Source organism: Kockovaella imperatae (assembly GCF_002102565.1).
Source record: "Kockovaella imperatae strain NRRL Y-17943 chromosome Unknown BD324scaffold_2, whole genome shotgun sequence".
NCBI classification, from domain to species: Eukaryota; Fungi; Basidiomycota; class Tremellomycetes; order Tremellales; family Cuniculitremaceae; genus Kockovaella; species Kockovaella imperatae.
The window spans coordinates 1,392,283-1,412,809 of NW_019028942.1; the positions used below are offsets into that span (position 1 = coordinate 1,392,283).

Consider the following 20,527-nt stretch of genomic DNA (forward strand, 5'->3'; position numbering starts at 1 on the left):
ACTGGAATTGTGGTCTCGGTGCTCTCCAATGATTGATCGCCTGCCGAGATCATGACGAGATTGGATCTTATCCGGAACCGACCCTATCGATTCCTCCGCTTCGTTTGTGGATGGAAGCACAGAAAGCATTCCGAGATAGCGCTGGAGTGAGGCCTTCTCGAGAGTACCTTGTACCCAGCAAAAGGCTCAAATATTGAATCTCGATAAGCCTCTCTCATTTTCTCACCGTACGTTGCTAGACAATTTGCTCGCATGTGCATCTGATGGCACGAGTGGACCGTAGGTGGATAGAAGACTCTGTCTTCGGACCCTGCTTTTGTGTACAGCATAGTGCCCTTCGTAGTCAGTCATGCCTTATCTGATTTGGATCTCCCCTTCTCAGCCTCCCACATCCGCTCCCCCTTTCGTGTCGTACCATTCTAAACTCTGTACCCCCCCTGTACTTGATCTGGCTCACGCAACTCTCGGACCTACAATCGCGTCTGACACTCTTAATGCCTAATGCCATTGTCATACATGCGAAATATCCTTCCTATTCAATGCTATGAGAACCGTTCTTCAGTGAATCCGAGTCGCTCCAGTCGTAGTCGGACACGTTGATGATATACCTCACAATACCATCTAAACGCTACCAGGACGCTTCATCTGCAAAGAGGTTGAGTCGATCAGCGAGGGAAGAAGTTTGAGTGGCCCTTGTGACTCACAAAGTCAACGAGGAGATCGAGACAGACCATATCCTCATCATCGACAGTGAAGCCTCGAACGGCGACGGAGAATTTGGCTGAGAGGGCGCAAAGAGATGATCAGCGATTGAACCGCTATGGGCGGTGGTTGTTGACTCACCTTTAGGGATCTCTTTAGGCAGTTCGACAGTTTGCGATACGGAGTACGGTCCCTTTTGGACTGGACATTGGACAGTCGCGTTGGCGTTCTTGCTGCGATGGATAGGATAGAGATCAGCTGAGGGCGCTTGCGCATGAATCGATTCTAAGAAAGCCAACACTCACGCTTCTTCACAGACATCGAATTCCTTCTGTAGTAATTTGATGAGACCCAACTTGACCGTCACATCGACATAGGCTCCGTCCTAGAACAGGAAGATATCAGGATCTCGATCGATCAACGGGAGGCTGATCCATATCCAAAGACTGACCTCGATGACTTGGAGGACTTCGGCATCGACAGTCACTGTCAAGTTCTTTCCGGGAACAGGAGGATCAGGTGAGACTTTAATGCTCTTCAATTGGCTACAGAACAAAGTTATCAGTTTATGGTCAGATCTGAGATAATAGAGGGAAGGAGATCGTGAAAACGTGCCGAGCGTGTCAGCCAACTGACTCACACTACATCCGCTGCTGTCCCGCAATTTGTCCATGTCCAGGAATCCATGATACTAATCGGCCCATCCTTGCTCATCTGCGAATGCATTCTGGCCTCTTCTCCCGATTGCGAAGATACCAAAGAATTGGCATAGCTAAAGATGTCGGTGGCGAAGGAGGCGTTGATAGACGGTAGAAGGGCCAAGGGGAGAAGAGAGAAGGATGAGAGCTTCATCGTGGATCGCTAGCTAGATTCTATACGCAGACTCTTTAGCTTGGGATACCAATTGATGTAAGAATGGATGAAGATGCGATGAAGGCTGATCGAGTGGAACGAGCCAGATAATGAATGAGACGCTCTCGAGTCCCGTTCTCAGTTCCCATTTTGACATCATGTCTGATTTAAAAATTACCGCTTTCGGATGATCAACCCCCGAATCCGCTGATAACCGACGACACACCGCTCGCGTTCAAGTTTGGTCTGTCGCCAGAATTCCAGCTGGATGCATCAATTGAGATGTCAGAGAGACTATGGCGTCAAGCAGTTGTCAGCTCGAGACTCAGGATAGAGCTAAGGCTGTTAAGATCGACAGGCGCAACGAGATCACATCCTCGTCTTCCTCAGCGTGATGCTCAGTCTCTAGAACGACATGAAGATCAACGATGGTATTCATCTTCATCTCCATCCGTTGCATCTCCGGAGAATACCTCTTCAATACCGCAGGATATGACGCGGCCTTTGAAACGTAATCCATATCGACTTGTCCCTCTCAAAACGTTCCTGGTCTCATTCGCACCTCTCCACGTCTCAGGTTGGCGGCTGGTCAATCTGTCCTCGAGCACGAGCACAAGCACGAGCACCAGCACGAACACTATCTCGCAGCAGAGCAGTCCAAATGATCATTCGGGGATCGTCGAAAAGGGAGTAGGAACATTGGAGGGCAAGAAGTTGGTCAGGATATTTGGTCTAGGTCGTGAGACGTATGGCAAAGCAGTGGACATATCAGCCAATGTTATCCAAGCAGCCATAGCTGAGCAAGTGAGTGACTTCCGTCGGGATTTTAAACGCAGTTCACCCTGCTAAATCGCGAATACCTCTCATAGCATCATCCGTCGATGACACTTTGTCCACTGATTGACTACGCCAACACGTACGCTGTCGATCTGCCTAGTGACACTGAACATGTACTGGAAATCACGACGTATACCCACACGCCTCTGCCCGAGAGCAGGGCGGACGATAACGCAACCGGAGGACGGCGGAAGCCTCAACCGGGCGTTACGGGAAAGGATCTCAGACTCGCAGAAGAGATCGAGAGACTGGTCCCCGGTCTCGGGTTGTAGCGAGTCTAGAGCTCTGTCGAGTCCGATAGGCAAAACAGACCTCAAATCGCACCGGGCCGGCAGGCGGGCATGATATCGTCCAGCGTCACTCTACGCAGAGGCAATCAGACGTCACAAAGGCGTCCCTGGTCACTAGCCTGCCTCTGCGGCGTGGTCGATCCCCGTACGTGGCGCAGAGAACCTCACAGAGTCAATAGCCATACATGAAGGTAGTCAGTTGAAAGGGAGGAAAAATCGAAAGGGGCGGGGTTTACATGATGGTCCATCGTTCAGAGTCGGTCCTGTAGCGGTCAATGTATTGAAGAGAGTGTTCTCCATGGTCCTTGTAGGTCAAGTCCATCGGTGTATTTTGGGTGTCGACCCAATTGGCGGTGCTGAGTGACAAATACGGTTTAAGTAGCAAACTATTCGCGATGCCACGTCAGTGACCTTGATCCGAGTTTCAGACTCACCTTTGAAGTGTACTCCGCTGCCTTCTTCTCGAATCCTTTTCGGTCGGTTCGATACTGATCTGCCTGAACGAGGGAGGTCAGGAGGGGGCCTGTTGCGCAAGGTAACCCGATCCGACTCACTATGGAAGTGACAAGTGGGTCATCAGGATTCGGCGTAACCAAGAGATCGTAGATGGAGACAAGCACTGTGCAGTATGAGCTCAGTAGCTGGCGCATGAGATGATAAGCTCACCATGAGACATTTTGGTGGATGGTTTCCACTGATCAGACTTGAGGATACCGAGACAGAGACTAGGGATGTATCAGCGAAGCGCACTTCCCACGGCTTCAGCGCTCTCACCTTCCTTCGCTGTCTACATTCGGGTGATACATTTTCGTCCTGAATTTGGCCTAGCAGACGAAGATGGATCAGTTTGGACAGGTCAAGAAAATAGAGGCTGGACTTACCATTGGAGGTTTGAACGGGTACTCCAACGTGAACTCGACAGCCAGTACGAATTTACCTCCGGCATAGGGTGTGTGCTTCTGCAGAAACGGATAGTTTGAATCATGGTCTCCCGCAAATGCTCTTAGAAGGCCACTCACCGGCCCATGGAAGATGACTCGCCAAAGCTGAACATTGTCTTCATCAGGTTGGATCTCGATGTTCTCTAGAGGCTCGTTCATGAGCTCATTGAGCTCCTGAAATGAAAACAAAAACTATCAGCGGACGTTCACTTCAGGCACATGATCTACGCAGAGCAAGTCGAGACATGACACCCGAGACATGAGGTCGCCATGTTGCCTTTTCACTCTCACCCGGGGTCAACCGACACGCTCCCCAAGCGAAGAATCGCGATGACCTAGATGGGATTTGAGCTCACCTTTGCGATCCTTCGAGTAGACACGTTGGACATGGTGCAAGGGAGGCCGGAGAAGTGAGAGAAGAGAAAACTTGAGCCAGCTAGCGAGAGACTCGTTGGACTGACACTGATATGTCTGCTGGAATGTGGATGTAATGTGTTTAGGTGATGCGTGCGCTCAGAGTTAGAAAAAAAAAAAGACCGAAAAGCGTTGTGTGACGTTGGAGCTAATGAAGTCACGAGGCCGGGATCGCGTGGAATGTCTGTTATCAGGAAAAGAAAATAGATCACTGAAATGAACACGTCAGGAAGCACCTGTCACTCGCCAGCTTCGGTGATAAGCTGGTGCCACACCAACGGAAAGGCGGAATTTATCTTAACGCCGACACTTCCCCCCTTGCCTTCTATGCCCCGTCACTGTACGCACACTGCAGCCAGAAGAAGCATTGAATGCGTTGAAGCCTGGCAAGGGATTTTGCTCTTCTAGACATCAAGCAATATGGTAAGTCTGCATGCTCGAACGCAGAGTAAGGCGAAGCATGGACGCTGACTGGATGATTCCCTCGTGACTACTCTGTACCTCTCTTTCCCATCTTGCCTATCAACGCTCTGTACTGCCCCCCTCGCCGTTGCTACCCATCACCGAACCCGCCAATTCTATAACTTCTTCAATCAACAGGGTCGAGTCAGGACAAAAACCGTCAAGCGAGCTTCGCGAGTGCTCATTGAGAAGTACTACCCCCGACTCACGTTGGACTTCCAGTGAGTGTCATGTGCTGCTGGCTTTGGTGGATTGGATGTGAGCGGATCTTCAAGAGAGAGAGCGTGTGTGTGGGAAACGAAATCCAAGCACGGGGTGCAAAGTGGACTATGCAAGAGGACGATGGAGGTAGTCACGCTTTTGGGGTTCTTCGGCAGAATCGCGTCGTCTTGATGACAGGGATACTCGTGATCTCAAAGTCTGTAAAGGAGGATCGCAAGGTCACACTGCTTCCCTGTTCCTGGACACAGACCTGTAATGTTTTTGTACTGACCATACGCCAGCACCAACAAGCGTCTCCTCGATGAAGTCGCTTCCGTCCCCTCCAAGAGGCTGAGGAACAAGATCGCTGGATGTGAGTGGTCACTGGCGCAGGAGAGAGATCGCGGGCATTTGGACTAATCCATCGCGTTCAGTCACCACCCACTTGATGAAGCGTATCCAAAAGGGACCTGTCCGTGGTATCTCTTTCCGATTGCAAGAGGAGGAACGAGAGAGAAAGGATCAGTGAGTGACACGAGCAAGACAAGTCACCTCTCGGGCTGACCGCCTCGCCTCGCCCCCGCCTTGATCAGATACGTTCCCGAAGTCTCTGCTCTCGCTGCCAATCCCGACATCCCTACCCAGGTCGACCCCGAGACCAAGGACTTGCTCAAGTCTCTCGGAATGGACAGCATCCCCGTCGATGTCCAGGCCGTCTCTTCGTTTGTTCCCCGAGAGAGGAAGACTCGTTTCGTCCCTGGTGCCGGACGAGCTTAGGGTATCACGAGGTGTATGTAGTTCTGCACGATGGATCGATATGCCTGAACGGATAGGAATGTGCTCTGGTGCACTGCAGGGTCTGCCAGCACAGTTTCTGGCCATTGCTCAATACTTCACGAGGCTTGGGTCCTGTTCATTTTCCTCTACTATCGACATGCTGAAATTCTTATTACTGACTCTCATCATCGACAAGCAAGTCTCGCATCTTCTGCGCAACGTCTACCAGTCAAATTTCTCATCTACGAGCTTCACCACCGCGCCCTGTCCAGCATGACGCATCACGACCCTTCTCGCCTCGTTGGAGAATTCTTTGGGTCCGCAAACAAAGACCATTGTTCCTCTCTTGCTCAACTGCTTTTCGAGGATGTCTTCGATGTCAAGACGTTCAGTTAAGGAGACATGCGTTTCGATCATTCCCCATCCCAACTCTAAAGTAGACTCATACAATAAGTGCTCGACAGCGTCCACCAGGGCTTGAGTCCTGACGCCCCAGTAGAGTGTGACGGATCGGAGGGGCAGAATGCGAGTGTCATATCGTCGCAAGTCTCGAAGGAGGGGTAGAAAAGCTGTGATGCCCACTCCACCAATCAGGAACAAGACATTAGGGTAACGGTCTGCACCGTAAGCCACGTCGGAGATATGATGGCCAGAAGCACCATATGAGCCCTCGACAAAAGCGGGGATTCCGCTAGGAATACAGCCTAAGGAGAGGGTTGAGAGGGGTACCGAGACGCTAGAGAGAAGCCTCGTTAAGCCAGATTGATTCCGCACGAACAGGGTGATACCAGTCGAGCGCTGCGGCGGATCTTGATGGAGGCTGGCCTCGTTGTGAGCGGGAGACTTTGCCAGCGTGTTGGTAGAGGACGACCTGAATGGGTGTATGCCGTGGTCGTCTGATGAGCCGACTTCCAAGGCCTTTTCGGCATCTGTGTTCTGCTCAATCGCTGAAGCCAAGGCCCCAGATCGGATACCGAGTCCAGCTCTCATCGAGCTAGCCACGGAGAATGGATGATTCTCCCAGACCCGCCAAGTCAGAGTCGGAAAGTACACATAGACATGGCCATGAGCTTTGATACCAGGTATATAGATCCGCAAATAGTCGTCGTCAATTTGATAAATGATCGCTCGCTTCAGACCGAATCTACCAAACTTGAAGAATCTGACGAGTCGATCAAATGCCCATACGGCAATAGCTGTGTACAGCCATGTGTCGTATCCCCATTGATGGGAGAAACGGTAGATGATGTGGTACCAGCATCCGACGATGGCGATGATAGATAGGAGGATGTGAGTGATCAGGAAGACCTCATAGGCTCGTTGACGGATGGCTCGGATGGAACATGGTAAGAGGAGGGACATGACGAGTGTGCCAACGATCCCCCATATCCAGTAGTCCAGCTTCGACTCCGCCTCATACGTTCCATCTGCAACCTTGAACTGAAGGTACATGGCGGAATGCAAGCATGCTTCGAGCGTCGCTAGGACCGCGACGACCTTGTGCAGGAGGAGAAAAGTCGAATGGGACCAATTCGTCAAGGACAATAGAATGTTATTTCGACCAGCAAAGAGGATCAAGAGAGGTACATTGGCGAATGACAAGACGCCCGCTCGATTAGCAACGTAAGTCGAGATCTCCATCCTGGAGCTCGGGAACCATGCGTTGGGTTGTTTTGAGCGGTATCCTGCTGCGGAGAGGATGATATTCATACCGATAATGTAAAGCATGAAGAGGCTTTGACCGCGGGTAGGGACATTGACAGGTCCGATCCAGGGAAGAGTCACGGGTCGAGCGAGCAGAGGTGCGTCAAATAGATGGGCTCGGAGCTTGTTTTCAAGGGAAGCGGGGTACGGTAACCAGCTCAAAGCAGAAATGGCGATGGGAATGGCTGCACAGGTCACAAGGAGGATGATCCTGATTTCCGAGTCACGATCAGCCGAAACTGATTCCAACGGACACGCGCCGCTCACCCGTATCTTGCATGCGTCTCTTCGATCGTCTCGAACTGGGCCGCTGCGTTGTAGTTCATCACGTACGTTTCCTCGTCAACGAGGACCGGGAGGGTCGTTACTTCTTCCGCACCGTCGCCAAGAGTGACGTTTGGCGCCGTCGAGAGGGAAGCAAGGGACTGAGAGAATGTCAAATTGGGGATAGGCTGGTTCACAGCACGACCCAGCATCCATCTCTTCCACCAATCTTCCACTTGGTCCACTGCCGTTTCGTCCTCACAGTGCGTTTCGATACAGTAAGCGACGGACTGCAGGTAAGGCACGTTGGAAGCGATACACTCCACCGAAGGGCTTTCGTTGTCTCCAGCTCGTTTCTTCATGCCCATACTCGTGTCGTGTGGGTGTTCGCCATGATGAGACACGGTGTCGTCGCAGATGAGTCCATTGGTAGAGATGGAATCTCGACAGGCTGAGGCGCACCATGGATGATACATGTTGATACCGTAACCGATGAAGCCGTAGCCCGTCCGACCAGCAGTGACATGGGCGAGAGCGTAATCTGCAAAGAGTATGGCACAGGCGCTCGAGATGAGCATGGCAGGTGAGTTCTCTTGCGAGGATGTTTTGTAGTTGTTTTTTTGGATGAGGTTAGTGAGAAGAATGGTGAGTAAGAGGGAAATACAAGACGATACATCTCTCAACGCGTCTTGAAAGCCCCCCTTCTCAGTCAGAGTGTCTTGGCATTGAGCATCCAGTCTCTGATGTCTGGTCAGCATAACCAATGTTCACGAAGCGGGGGGCAACATGATGGTGTAGGCCAATGGCTAAATGGCGCGGAGAATGAGCCACTTTGAATGCTGGATTTTTGATTCCGTCATAGGGTGTCAAGGTCCGAAGGGATCGATTAGGAAAAGAAAGATGGTATTAGGATTGTTGGGGTTTTGTAATAACAATAACTAATCAGATGTTCCGAACGAGGGTGAGCCCTGGTGATGTCATTGGTCAGCTGAAGTGATTCCAGCATCTGTCTGTCTTGCCATTCGCGTTTATTGCCTCTTGATTCTACACATCACTCATCCCGTCAATCATCTTGTCACTACACAGATTCTTCACACCTCACTTCAGTATGATGACTCCAGCTGCTTCACGAGTGGCCCCTACTCTGAGGCTCAACCTCGTACGTTGATGCTTTCTCGCGATTCAACACTCGCTGACAACATCCATCCATCAGGTCCACACTCGCAACCTACACCGTCAGGCCATCTCTGTACGACCTACACGATCGACCGTCATCCGACCCGCTCAATTCAGGAGCTATGCGGAGGGTGCCAATTCGGGTGCTTCTAACAATACCCAAATGTTTGTCATTCTCGGCGCCATTGCTGCCCTTGGAGGAGGTATCTATTACATGGTCAAACCCATCAGTGATGCTGCCTACGCCGCGAAGGGTGCAGTAAAGACTGTTCAGGACACTGCTGGATCAGCTGTGAGCTCTCGTCAACACCGGGATTGACCTATATGTTAACGGGCAGGCCCAGGGAGACGCAACTAGCGTCATTGCTCGCGCCGTCCTGCCTCCATCCGCATTGGCAGTGTATGACAAACTGGCATCTCAGCCGGGTGGTCTGAACGGACTCTTATCAAGTTTGAAGGACAAGGATCTACAAGGAGTCATTGACGAGGTCAAGAAGGTGAGTTGGGCTGTTTCAATGCGAAGAAAACGTGATTGAGCTGATGCGCCGAGGGTAGATCGGCGGAGATGATGTCAAACGGGTCGTCGAGAAGGTCGAAGCAAAGGTCAAAGATGCCAAGGGCAATGTCCAAAATGTCGACTGGAAAGCTCTCGCCAAAGAGCTTAAGAAGGAGTTGCCGAAAGAGCAGCAAAACTTGGTCGACGTGAGTTGAATAGCATCTTGCCTCGTTTGCTGACACTTGCCAGCTCCTCATTGGTTATGTCCCCGACAAATCCGACATTGATGGCATGATCAACAAGGTCAAATCTGAAGCTGCGGATCAACTCAAGCAGCTCGAAGCCGCGTCGAACAAGATCTGGAAAGAGGTCGAAAAGGCAAAGAAGGAAGGCAAGGGACAAGCCGACGCACTCATCAAGGGATTCAAGTCGGGTGAGAAGCCTGCTCTGTGCACGGAACCCCGTCGCTGACAGAATCTTAGCTACCCCTGACGATCTTGATGACCTGGTCAAACAGCTCAAGGAGGCCGCCAAGAAGGCGGGTCTACCAGCGGACCAGATTGAATCTTGGCTCAAATCCAAGGCTGATGAGAAGAACATTGATCCCGAGCAGCTGGTAAGTGTTGTCTTCCCGTCTTAAGCGATATGGCTCCCCTAACTCTCTTTTCAGAGCAAGCAGCTCCAGAGTAAACTCAAGACGGCTGAAAAGTTCTTGCCTGGCCAACCCAAAGATCTCGTCAAGCAGGTCGACCAGATCAGTCCTTCAGCCGCCAAGCTATTGCAGCAGGCTATGGAGCAGGCTGGAATTATGAAGGCCTAAGTGGACATTGCAACATCGTCTAATAGGGTCAGGGTACAGCACGGATCGGCGAACAAACATAGCTAGCAATGTATAACACAAAGTGCAAATGGTGTACAATCTGCGCGCTATGCTATGCTTACTGCATTGGCTCCTGTCAGACCAGATCGCGGTGGTCGCTGCCGATCTCGTCCTTGATTTCCTAATCCATTCCATTCGCCACCCCGGGACCTGTTGTTTGACCATTCGTTTTGAGCTCGTGGAGCACGACATGATGGCCGACTGCTGCTGTCTTGGATCTGATCCGATGATCAACTCTCTATTCTGCTCTTCATGCTGTTGTCTCAACTCACCCCATCCTTGACTCTCTTCCGCCTACCTCCTCTGACTCGCACGCCATCTTGAACTTCCGTTCGACTCTCTTCATGCCTCTCAGACCCCCTTTTCCGCTTCTGTCCAGAGGTCCCGGTTTCCCTCTGGTCGAGACCGTTGCCGCCGTGCCCATTTCCTCCGGTCTCGCCATCCGCCTCCAATTCTGCCTCCTTTTCAGCTTTTCTTGCTCTCTGTCCACCGACTCTTTCATTCCTTTCTTTGATCTTGTCCTTCCTCCCTTTGCTCTTGCCTCCTCCGCCAGCGGTCAACTCTACGTTTATCCGCCTATTGGCAAGCATAGAATGATGCAACTTGAGACATGCTTGAAGTTCAGCAGACGTGGCCAATTCGAGAAACGCGATACCTCTCGATTGAGCTGGTGATTTCGGTGTAGATTTAGTTGTCAAGAGTCGAACGGCGGGTTTGTGTCCTGCAAGCAGAGGAGGTTAATTAGCATGTCTCGTTTCAAGAGGATTCTGGAAACACAAGAAGACTCACCGACGGCTTCTGTGAAGTGATCCTGAATCGTTTCTTTGGAGGTCTTAAAGTCTAGATTACCTGCTGTGCTTCAGTACCAATGCCACCTGCCTCAATGATCAGTGTCATCTCACCAATAAACAGAATGAATCTCTGCTTGATGTCCTTCTTCGTCTTGACCTGCTCCCCATCCTCATCTTCATCCCAGGCCGTCTTCGCCTTTTTCTTGCCTTTGCCTCCGGCAGATACCTTCTCCTTGATCGGTCCATCCGTCTCTGTCGGTAGCGCCTTCCCCTTCCCCTTTACTACGCCGGTACCTGTCGAACTACCTGGCTCATCGACCACATCATCTCCCACGACCTCATCCACGACCTCATCCACGTCCTCTATTAAGTCCTGCTCTGGGACATCTTCCGGGATAGTCTCTCCCCTTTTCTTAGCCTTTTGCTTCGCTTTGAAAGCTTGCGACTTTTGCTGCTTCCTAGACAGATGAGATGACATCGCAGATGCTGAAGACTCTTTGATGATGGATGGTTGGGCCTCAAAGACTTCGCAAACTTTCCACAAGAATCAATGAAACGCTGAGATTCGGTCATCGCCGCTGTATAGCCACGTGATCATCCTTCTACGACGTACAGTGCAGACGCGGGTGAGAATCGGAGCCGCTCCGATTTGATGACTGCCCAAACTTTCGTTCAACAACCCCTTTGCACCAGTCAAAAGATAAAGATATAGCTCGTTGAACATACCTCAAGCAAGGTGAGCAGACTGGATATTGCGGTCATTCAGGTCCAGCTTGATCTCTTCCGCATCTCATCAGTTGCTTGTGGGGTTTTTGGGCACCTGATCGGGAGCGTCTCGGGCCAAGGACTTGATACGATCATCACCATAGTCCGAACTGCCTGATAGAGCTCGATAAGCTTGATTCGGGCTTGGGAATCAGCGGCCTTGATTGTGATCTAATATCTTGGCTTCATGTTGCTACTGCTTTCCCCCCCCCCCCCCTTTTTTTTTTGTGATGTCTATCGCGGCCGCTAACCATCCTTTCCGGCGCTCCCCCCTCCCCCACTCACAGCATATTCACCATGTCGCTTCGAACACCCGTAATGCGAGCGAATCAGCTCCTACGTCTGCCTGTCATGCCATTGCGACCTCGAGGACCAACAGTTGGAAGACGATTCAATTCGACCCAGTCCACTAAAAGTAACCCCAAGGTGGTGAGTGCGCAATGTTGCCGACTCCATTCATCCTCTGAATAACTGCTGCCCTTCCGGGCAGTACGCCTCCTGTTGATTGATCCCCCTGCTTCTGGAAAACTCTTTACGCTGACATGCTCTCTGACTTTTCCGCCTGCAGCCTCCTCCCTCTCCACCTCGAGCGTCTGCGTCACCGTACGCCCTCGCTGTGGTTGGTCTGTCTGGTCTCGGGTTGGCTTACTACTTCTTCGGTACCGATGGATCAGCTCGTCAGACCGGTCGAGAACTTGACTCGAAAGCTCGAGGGGCGCTAGCAGCTGTCGAGGGCAAAGTGGGCATGAGACGTGGACAAGAGGATTACCAAAAGGTCTACAACAGAATCGCAGGCATGTTGGAGGAAGAGAGCTACGATGGTGAGCTTGACGTACTCATTGACGGTGGCACAGCTGACCGAGGCCCTTCAAGATGGTTCCCTTGCACCGGTCTTCATTCGATTGGCTTGGCACGCTTCGGGCACGTACGACAAGGACGACAAGACTGGTGGCTCCAACTACGCAACCATGCGATTCGAGCCCGAGTCAAAGCACGGCGCGAACAATGGTCTGGTGGGTGACAAGCGATGCCAGGTCATTCAAGTACATGGCGACTGACGGCTTTTGTATCTCAGAACATTGCCAGAGATCACATGGAACAGGTCAAAAAGGAGTTCCCTTGGATCTCATACGGTGATCTCTGGACTCTCGGAGGTGTCTGTGCCGTCCAGGAATCAGGAGGACCTACCGTCCCTTGGAGACCTGGTCGAATCGATGGATTCTCACATCATGTCACTCCCGATGGCCGATTGCCAGATGCCAGTAAGGCCGAGGACCACCTCAGGCAGATCTTTTACCGAATGGGGTGAGCCTGGCCGCCAATACAGGTGAGATGAAGCTCACTTTCTTCCAGCTTCAACGATCAGGAAATCGTTGCTTTGTCAGGAGCTCATGCCATGGGTCGATGCCACACTGGTGAGGCGCAAATATACACCAGAATCAAACTGACTTGTCCAGACCGTTCTGGATTCGAGGGACCTTGGACTTTCTCTCCTGTGACCTTTTCCAATGAGGTCAGCTTAGCTTGTTCTTTGTTGGGCCCCTGAGCTGATCCATGTACCAGTACTTCAAACTTCTCCTCGATGAACCATGGGTCTGGCGAAAATGGTTCGTGCTCTCCAATGTAGTGCTACGCTTGACTGACGGTCGTCCAGGAAGGGTCCTGCCCAGTACGAAGACAAGAAGACCAAGACTCTGATGATGCTTCCGTGAGCTGCTCGCTGCTTCACCATGCGTCCCTACTGATGCAATATTCGCAGCACCGATATGGCACTGATCAAAGACAAATCTTTCCGAAAGTACGCTGAAAAGTACGCCAAGTCTGAGGACGAGTTCTTCAAAGAGTGAGCGCAGATCACCCCTCGAATGACGCTGAAACCATTTAGCTTCTCCGCCGTCTTTGCCAAGCTTTTGGAACTTGGAGTGCCCACTTCTCAATTCGCTGGCGAGCCTTGGCAAATGAGGACCCAGTAAATTTGTGAAACACTTTGCTAAAAGATGTGCATAGAGATAGTAGATTGCTAGAACCTTGCATTGGGGCATGAACATGAATAGCCTGCAGCCCAAGCATGTTGAGTGACAGGGATCGTACAGTCCAGGTGATGCCTGAACATGCTTTACGTGTCGTCCCCAAATGATATGGCTAGCTCTACACAGAAGCGGTGGCTAAGGGGGTTTTACATAAAACTGTCGGAACCGGAGAAACTGCTGACCACATCGTCTCTTGTCTGCCCTTCATCAATTTCAGTCTGTTCAGTCTGTTCAGTGATATCATGCCATGTAGCCAGTCCACCGGTCCACTTCCAAAGTGCGACTGCCATCTTGTGCCCGTCACAAGGAATCGAAGCCCATCGACGAGTCAGCTGAGGTGGTGCGTCAATTACCATCTTGAACCATTGGACCACAAGCCTTCATGATACGGAGTCGGGAAAGCGTTGAGTGGACCTCGAGGACCGTACATTTCAAAGCCGGCGTTGCCCGGGAGACCCAGCCCAGCGGCGGCTCTGGCTCTCGTTTCATTATCTCCCATAACCCAGTTCTCATAGCAGAACGGGATTGAGCTGTCCACGCCCGATATTTGCGACGGGATACCCTCGCTAGTCATTGACCGTCCCGAAGGCATTGTCCGAGGTCCGGGGACCTGGACCGAACCCTGTACATAACCAAACGATGGATGGAAGATCGGATTCCAAAGTGGCGGTGCCATGTATGGCGCCACGGCAGATCGATGGTGATCGGTGAATGAAGGTTGCATCGGCATCGAGACGCCGGTAGAGGAGTTGAGGCATTGGTCATGGACCTGTGGGTATGTGTGTCCAGGCTGAGGGTGATGACTCTGCGATTGAGATGAAGAAGTCGTGTGAGGCAAGACTCGTTGAGAAGACCCTCGAAGGGACGGCGACACAGATTGACTTGGAAGGGTATCATTTACACCAGCCTCCCTATCTCCTCGAACGCGACCCATGTTGGTTAGCATTTGGCGTGAGAGCGCAGGATACACCCATCGAAAGGCTCCGGCATCATTTTGATCTCCAATCACGCCTCTTGCCGCGTCGAAAGAAGGAGCTTGACTGGCAGGGGCACCACCAATGATAAACTCGGAAGTAAATCCCAAAGCACGATGCAGAGCTGTGCTTTCTGGATCTGCGTTCGATCCGGGTAAGGTGTTCGTCATGGGTCTCATAGCAGGAGCCTCGCTGTTGACAACTTCAAAATCGCTGGACCTAGCAAGTGGTTGCTGACCGGCATTTCCCTCATCCTTGCTTCGGTCTTCACAATCTCGCCCAGAGCCCCACTCATTTGGCTGAGCCTCCCGTGGAGCGTCGAGAGAGTGATTGGCACCATGTTGAGGGATAGAGTCTCCTTGTAACCCTGATGCAGGCCTCGTGACTTTTGATTTCTGTCGATGCTGTAGAGAGCCATCCTCACACGTACAGCCAAAAAAGACGTCAACCGTCGTTTCATCTTCGACCGATCCGAGCGGCTCTTCGAATGACCTCCCGTCTTTCTCATGGTCGGAGTTTCCCACTGCTAAATTGACACTCGTACCTGTGATGTCTTGTGTCCTCGGCTGGGCTGCGATCCCCTTTGGCTGGGTAGACCCTGTCATGAAAATGGTACGGGATGGTGGGGTGTGCGTTGATCGGATAAACGGCTGCTCAGCCCCCTCGGACGCATCACTGGGTGGGGTCATGACCTCGACCTCGGCCGCTGCGCCGGCAGCTTCACCTTCCTGATCGTTTTCTTTGGCTTCCTGCAAATTCACTCCGACAGCCTCTGCAATCGCGTTCAACATGCCTGCGAATTCGTTCAGTCGGTCAGATGTCTTGTTGTACGCCTCCATCTGGATCTTGGTGATTTCAGTTGTGTCCGCAATGATGGGTAGGGTCACACTGCTGACTGGAGCGAGCTTGCCGCCAACCTTTAGATCCATGACAAAATCAAGTAACTTGAGTCCGAGGGATTCGTCAAGTTTGACTTTTTCATCCCACATGATATGAAGAAGTCGAGTCGAGGCTGGGCTATGATCTTTTTCTTGGAGCAATTCGTTGATGTACATGGGTGTCTCGATCCGAGACAGGGGGATCATCTCCATTTTGTCCGTGGCGTCAGCTTCGAGGCTCTCGGCTCCTGAATCGCATTGCGAGCCACAGGTGAAGGAGTGCTGGAAGGCTTGGGACTCTCTCCCTCTTGGAAAGGTGCTGTCTTCGATGGCATCTGCAGCGGGCTCAATAGTCGGTGGTGTGTCCCCATCCTTGATGACACCAAGTCCCGGTGCGCCAATGACCAAGCCATCGAAAAGCTCCTTGAGCTCATCAGCGCTAGAGTGGGCGAAACCAATCGCTTCGTTTTGGATTCGAGCTAGTTCGGTGCGCACGTTGGAAGGCTGTCCGGGAGCCAAGTGAGCTCTCTGGACAACAGGCGAGATTGCTGAGAGGTAGTCAGTCAGTGATCCAAGGGCTGTCTCACCATGCTTCCAGTCGATCTCATTCCCAGCAGCCTCGTGGAAACTCTCTGTCTCCACAAGGGATACAATGGGATCCTCTTGTCCTTCTCGCTGGAGTGACTGCCCGATACGTGTGTGGTCTTCCTCTGATCCGTCGTAGAATGCGTGAGGGCATTGTTCTAGGGCACCTCTATCTTGACCGGCTCCCTCTACTCCCAGCCTATGCCCGTCTTCTGTTTGAGAGTCCTCTTCGGTGTCATAGCCATGGTCACCCTCTTGACCCGCCTCGTCATCGCTCTCTGTGACAGCGTCGAGCTCGGTGTCTTGCCCTTGATCCGCATTCTGACTGTTTAGCGTGAGCGCCTTTTGCTCGAGGATGGGTTCCTCAGTCTGACTGTGATATTTTACACGAACCCAGCCATTGTCGAGCAGAAGCTCATGTGCAGATAGACATCGACCATATCTCCGACTGGCTTCGTTCTCGACTGGACGAAGCGAATACGGCCTGGTTTTGAGATTCTTCACATGAAGGATCCAGATCTCCACTGGGTGCCCCCTTAGAATGGCTCGGGCTGAACTCACGTGCTCCTACATGTCTTTTGTCAGTATATACAGCGCTTGAGGAGTTCTACTCTTCACGTGCAAGAGGAGACTTGAGCGACTCACAACGACACTCTCTCGAGTGTGCCAAGTCTCGTGTCGGACGTAGCCAAGCGACGGAATGGCAATCTCATAGATGACGAGATTGAGGGAATTATGCAAGTACTGTTCTGCGAGTGCATAGTTCCAGCATGCGTCGAGGGCCTTGGGCTTCAGTGCCTCGACGGTGAGGTCGCGGAGTGACCTTTCTGTTCTGCGGAAGTAATCATGAACGAGGATAGGCTCCGGTGGAACTACTAGACACAGTCATTGCAGGCCTTCGACTGGTCTGTCTACACACCTTGGAATGGATGGGTGATACTGCGTCGTGATCTCGACTTCGTACCACTGCGATTGGGCGACTGAGTGATACCATGATGGCCAGTGGCGAGGTCCCTCAAAGAGACCCTTCGCTTATCGTGGCTCTTTGCCGGAGACCACCCACGTGATGTCATGATGGAAGACGTTACTCGTCCAATGAGGAGGAGGATGACCTCGCACGAGCTTGTGAGTAGCTACTACACCGGAGACTTCGGAGTGCTTCCAGGAGAATGAAAGGGTGTGAAGTATGAATTGACGAAGAGAGAGCGTGGGAGTGGGGTTCAGTGACCCTTAAAAGCGGTAGACGGGATCATTCTGATACAGATGACGTAAGCGAATACCCCTGAAGGCGCCGCCCTGGTCGGGGCAAGCATCGCTATGGAAGGACCGGATGATCATGGGTCATCATGCTATACATGTTTTCGCATCAGGTAATAAGAGGTACAGGAACCCGGACAGTCTTCCCCAGAATATCGCTAGAAGCGCAAGAAGACATCACCAGTGTCGCTTGTGGCGAGGAGTCGACTGTACTTGGGCTTCGAGGGCTTCTCGAGGTCACTGTAGCTTTGCCGAGGTCAGCTTATGTAGCAAGTGATCGGAAAACACTCACGAGACATCCTTTTCATTGTCATAGTCCACGAAACCAATGACCATCTCTCCTGGACCATGTCTCTCTCGTCGAAGAATCTCAGCTGTCTTGTTCCCTTGCGCCTTCACGCCGATATCACCTGTATGTGTAGCTGCTTTGAACCAGCCTTGATAAGTTCCAGCAGAAGTGATATGGACATCGCCAGTATGTGTCTGAGCTCTGGTCGATGTCTCGCAATGCTCGGGTTGATGGATGACAAGCTTGATATCTCCCGTAGCGGTCTCGGCGTGCACGAACGGAGCATCAGGGCTAGGAGGCCCATGAGGAGGAGGAGGAGGAGGGGGAGGGGTGTGTGGTCGGTGAGGAGGTGGAGTAGGCCGTCTTGGCTCCCTAGGGGATCTTTTGTGCTTTCTGTCGCTCCAGTCATCGTGGTCAGACCTTGAGAAATCCAGCAGCCCTCTTCTGAAGCGTCTCCACCACGGTCCATTGGGATCATACTCTTCATCCTCATCCTCGTCCTCATCCTCGTCCTCATCCTCGTCCGCGTCTCCGCCATCCTCGACGGCCTCCTCGATTCGGGTGCCGCGGTAGACTGGTGTCTCGTGCTCGTCAATAGGCTGAGTATCTTTCTTTTCCTTTCCGTGAGGATCCGTAACGTACACCTCGGCGTTGATATCACCCGAGACGGAATGAAGGTTGATCCCTTTGGTGACATTGAATTTACCATGGATATCTCCAGAGACCACGTGAATGTCAATGACCTCGGCAGCAAGGTTGATAGGAGCACTGTCCGCGCTCATGGATTCGATAATGACGGTGGAGAGCTTCAAATGGGAGGCAGAGCTTTCGGCGAATTGGATGTCCACTTCAACCTCCCCGCTAAATTTGAGAGCAGGGACCAAGGTGAAGGTATCGGGGAGTGAGAGGACCACGAGGTGCTCAATGCCGTCGGTCTGAGAAGCGAAGAGATGCGTGAGCTGGAGATCTTTCGGTGTCTGCTATTGAGCTCACGGGAACAGTCAATACGTGCACGTCCTTGGACGATCGGACCATGATATCCTCATGTTTGAAATACTCTCCCTTATCTCGTCCTCGGATGAATGTTTGAAATGTAAGCGTGGGCTCATCTGTTCCTCCAGTGATGGTCATAGCCAGGGGTGTTCTCTCGTCTGGAATGTCAAAGGCGAGCAGATGCTTAGGATCTTTGGGATCAATGTCTTTTAGGGAGATTTGGAACGAAGCGATTTCGTAGGCTCCAAAATCTTCAAAGTCGGTATAGCGATAGTGGTGTTCTTCCAACTTGAGCAGTCGTCAACGCATGCCGAATCTGCAGCTTCATCATCTGGGCTCACATGGTCACTGGTCGGACTAGATGGGCCCTGAGCCATTGGGCTATCCATCTCCATCCAATCCCATTCCCCTACGTCCCCATTCAAGTGATGACGGTGCACACCATATGGTCCATCACGATCGAAATCCCGGTCCGACCACAACCGACGTGCGAAATGGAGCAAGAGCCAAGTAATCAGAGCGAAGCTGAAGAACTTTCTCCATGCGCGTCTCCGTCTGGCTTTATGTAGTCTCTCGAGATCCTCTACGCTGGCGACAAGTTGATACTCTTTCTCGTTGTACAACTGGGTACCCGCGGTAGATACCTTGTCATCGGTGTATTTGGGTAGGAGAGGTTGTGTCGACATGGCCCAAGATGAAGCTGAGATCCCAGTACTGCTTCTAATGTGCCTCCTCTCTCCTGGCCTCTATATAGTGACGACAAGTATGATCAGACGCTGACGGCGACGCTGACGGTAGCGTGAATGCCCCGACTTTTCGGATGATAGCTTGCGCAAGCGTTTTGATTAGATCCGATGATACGGAGAAAACGTGATCTGGGAGGAGTATTTTCCCCTTTGGGTAAATACTATATGGAGGAGGGAAGACACGTGAAGAAGCTGCCCCGCATATTGGTTCAATCCTATCATCCACTTCTACTGTAACTCGCATGTCCAAAGACGATGAGCTGGAGAAAGTATGAAAGCCGTCCATTCCTGGCACTGATCCGACCTGACCTAGTGGGAATTGACTATGGACCTAGTGGCCTTACTGTTGAATCCTGATAACACCAGCCTCTCGTTTGGGTGCGGATTCCCAGCTTCCACCTCATCATCTCCACTGTACATCTGCAGCAGTACTGTCTTCCTGATCTTGTCCGAACGATTCGGCATCGATCCGTGAAGTGTAAAGTAGTGGAAGAAGAGGACGTCTCCAGGTTGAGCAGGCAGTGGTGTGGCTGATTCGATGGGGTGAGCGGCGAGGTAGTCGTTCTGATCTTGTCCACTTGTGTTTGACATTCTTCCAATCTCGTTAGAGCCAGGGATGACGCGTAGACAGCCCATCTCATCCGTTGCTTCCGAGACATGAATGATCGCAGCTATCATGGAGTCTTTGATCGTAGGGAAATACGTCCAGTCTTGGTGCATGGGGAACGGTGCACCCTTCTCGGAAGGTTTCTGGAAAAGTTTGGAATGATGTAAGACGATGTCTTCTCCTAATATGGCTTTGGAGACCTGGAGGAATTTCGGATGATAGAATGCTTTCATCCAGTGAGCAGAGTATTGTTGAACATTATGGGTATGAAGGACAACCTTGTCATTCCCGCCTAACCGCTTCATCTCTGGTCCAGTCCACGTCGCATTGATGTCCTCATTGGCGCTGGAGATCTGCTGTACGATCCGGTCGAAATCGACCTCGAGGTCTGCCAGCTCTTCGGGCGAAAAGACACCTTTGGCAAAGTAATATCCCTGGCGCTGGAATGTGGAGGCAATGTCTGAGGCAACGTGACCGTTACCGTTCACGCCGTTTGTAGGATGTTCGTGCGCCATGACTTGGACAGGTACTCTCGAGATTTAATCTCAGTATAGCGATACACTCTGGGCGTCTTTATATGGGCAGGTGTGACCAAAGCTCGTTCCGTTGACCCCGC

The 20,527-nt window shown here is 51.8% G+C and overlaps 11 protein-coding genes across 11 annotated transcripts; 4 read left to right on the forward strand and 7 right to left on the reverse strand.

Moving 5' to 3' along the window:
• Positions 1-476: 476 nt before the first annotated feature.
• On the reverse strand, positions 477-1,660 carry BD324DRAFT_616405 (ML domain-domain-containing protein). The gene is made up of 6 exons (XM_022014822.1): positions 1,343-1,660; positions 1,154-1,247; positions 1,008-1,087; positions 844-935; positions 705-781; positions 477-645 (listed from the first exon to the last, which is right to left on the reverse strand). Exons 1-6 carry the CDS (start codon positions 1,552-1,554, stop codon positions 622-624), a joined length of 579 nt encoding a protein of 192 aa, XP_021873905.1. The 5' UTR covers positions 1,555-1,660; the 3' UTR covers positions 477-621.
• Positions 1,661-1,767: 107 nt separating this feature from the next.
• BD324DRAFT_616407 (hypothetical protein) lies at positions 1,768-2,851 on the forward strand. The gene is made up of 2 exons (XM_022014823.1): positions 1,768-2,358; positions 2,424-2,851. The coding sequence occupies exons 1-2, from the start codon at positions 1,837-1,839 to the stop codon at positions 2,661-2,663; spliced, it is 762 nt and encodes a 253-aa protein (XP_021873906.1). The 5' UTR covers positions 1,768-1,836; the 3' UTR covers positions 2,664-2,851.
• BD324DRAFT_616411 (ubiquitin-conjugating enzyme/RWD-like protein) lies at positions 2,852-4,212 on the reverse strand. Its single transcript, XM_022014824.1, has 8 exons — positions 3,979-4,212; positions 3,701-3,908; positions 3,563-3,640; positions 3,456-3,505; positions 3,348-3,406; positions 3,236-3,300; positions 3,116-3,178; positions 2,852-3,067 (listed from the first exon to the last, which is right to left on the reverse strand). The coding sequence occupies exons 2-8, from the start codon at positions 3,779-3,781 to the stop codon at positions 3,056-3,058; spliced, it is 408 nt and encodes a 135-aa protein (XP_021873907.1). The 5' UTR covers positions 3,782-3,908; positions 3,979-4,212; the 3' UTR covers positions 2,852-3,055.
• Positions 4,213-4,397: 185 nt separating this feature from the next.
• On the forward strand, positions 4,398-5,525 carry BD324DRAFT_616416 (ribosomal protein S17e). The gene is made up of 5 exons (XM_022014825.1): positions 4,398-4,459; positions 4,637-4,719; positions 5,002-5,072; positions 5,134-5,224; positions 5,293-5,525. Exons 1-5 carry the CDS (start codon positions 4,457-4,459, stop codon positions 5,474-5,476), a joined length of 432 nt encoding a protein of 143 aa, XP_021873908.1. The 5' UTR covers positions 4,398-4,456; the 3' UTR covers positions 5,477-5,525.
• On the reverse strand, positions 5,518-8,306 carry BD324DRAFT_616417 (ferric reductase like transmembrane component-domain-containing protein). Its single transcript, XM_022014826.1, has 2 exons — positions 7,448-8,306; positions 5,518-7,391 (listed from the first exon to the last, which is right to left on the reverse strand). Exons 1-2 carry the CDS (start codon positions 8,200-8,202, stop codon positions 5,699-5,701), a joined length of 2,448 nt encoding a protein of 815 aa, XP_021873909.1. The 5' UTR covers positions 8,203-8,306; the 3' UTR covers positions 5,518-5,698.
• A 20-nt stretch (positions 8,307-8,326) lies between these two features.
• Positions 8,327-10,024, forward strand: BD324DRAFT_616419 (hypothetical protein). Its single transcript, XM_022014827.1, has 8 exons — positions 8,327-8,405; positions 8,448-8,603; positions 8,658-8,912; positions 8,965-9,117; positions 9,176-9,322; positions 9,366-9,549; positions 9,599-9,732; positions 9,787-10,024. The coding sequence occupies exons 2-8, from the start codon at positions 8,553-8,555 to the stop codon at positions 9,934-9,936; spliced, it is 1,074 nt and encodes a 357-aa protein (XP_021873910.1). The 5' UTR covers positions 8,327-8,405; positions 8,448-8,552; the 3' UTR covers positions 9,937-10,024.
• Positions 10,025-11,301, reverse strand: BD324DRAFT_679179 (hypothetical protein). The gene is made up of 4 exons (XM_022019030.1): positions 10,899-11,301; positions 10,786-10,845; positions 10,269-10,717; positions 10,025-10,214 (listed from the first exon to the last, which is right to left on the reverse strand). The coding sequence occupies exons 1-4, from the start codon at positions 11,263-11,265 to the stop codon at positions 10,044-10,046; spliced, it is 1,047 nt and encodes a 348-aa protein (XP_021873911.1). The 5' UTR covers positions 11,266-11,301; the 3' UTR covers positions 10,025-10,043.
• Positions 11,302-11,849: 548 nt separating this feature from the next.
• BD324DRAFT_607216 (heme peroxidase) lies at positions 11,850-13,525 on the forward strand (the record flags this gene model as incomplete). The annotated part of the gene is made up of 10 exons (XM_022014055.1): positions 11,850-11,981; positions 12,121-12,373; positions 12,426-12,565; positions 12,628-12,857; positions 12,906-12,967; positions 13,010-13,065; positions 13,116-13,159; positions 13,207-13,260; positions 13,312-13,395; positions 13,438-13,525. 10 exons carry the CDS (start codon positions 11,850-11,852, stop codon positions 13,523-13,525), a joined length of 1,143 nt encoding a protein of 380 aa, XP_021873912.1.
• Positions 13,526-13,621: 96 nt separating this feature from the next.
• On the reverse strand, positions 13,622-17,205 carry BD324DRAFT_616431 (hypothetical protein). Its single transcript, XM_022014828.1, has 3 exons — positions 16,939-17,205; positions 16,665-16,891; positions 13,622-16,586 (listed from the first exon to the last, which is right to left on the reverse strand). The coding sequence occupies exons 1-3, from the start codon at positions 17,090-17,092 to the stop codon at positions 13,932-13,934; spliced, it is 3,036 nt and encodes a 1,011-aa protein (XP_021873913.1). The 5' UTR covers positions 17,093-17,205; the 3' UTR covers positions 13,622-13,931.
• Positions 17,206-17,353: 148 nt separating this feature from the next.
• Positions 17,354-19,428, reverse strand: BD324DRAFT_616432 (hypothetical protein). Its single transcript, XM_022014829.1, has 4 exons — positions 18,900-19,428; positions 18,559-18,846; positions 17,569-18,500; positions 17,354-17,522 (listed from the first exon to the last, which is right to left on the reverse strand). Exons 1-4 carry the CDS (start codon positions 19,242-19,244, stop codon positions 17,435-17,437), a joined length of 1,653 nt encoding a protein of 550 aa, XP_021873914.1. The 5' UTR covers positions 19,245-19,428; the 3' UTR covers positions 17,354-17,434.
• A 46-nt stretch (positions 19,429-19,474) lies between these two features.
• On the reverse strand, positions 19,475-20,500 carry BD324DRAFT_616435 (hypothetical protein). The gene has a single exon (XM_022014830.1). It carries the CDS (start codon positions 20,424-20,426, stop codon positions 19,614-19,616), a length of 813 nt encoding a protein of 270 aa, XP_021873915.1. The 5' UTR covers positions 20,427-20,500; the 3' UTR covers positions 19,475-19,613.
• Positions 20,501-20,527: the final 27 nt, after the last annotated feature.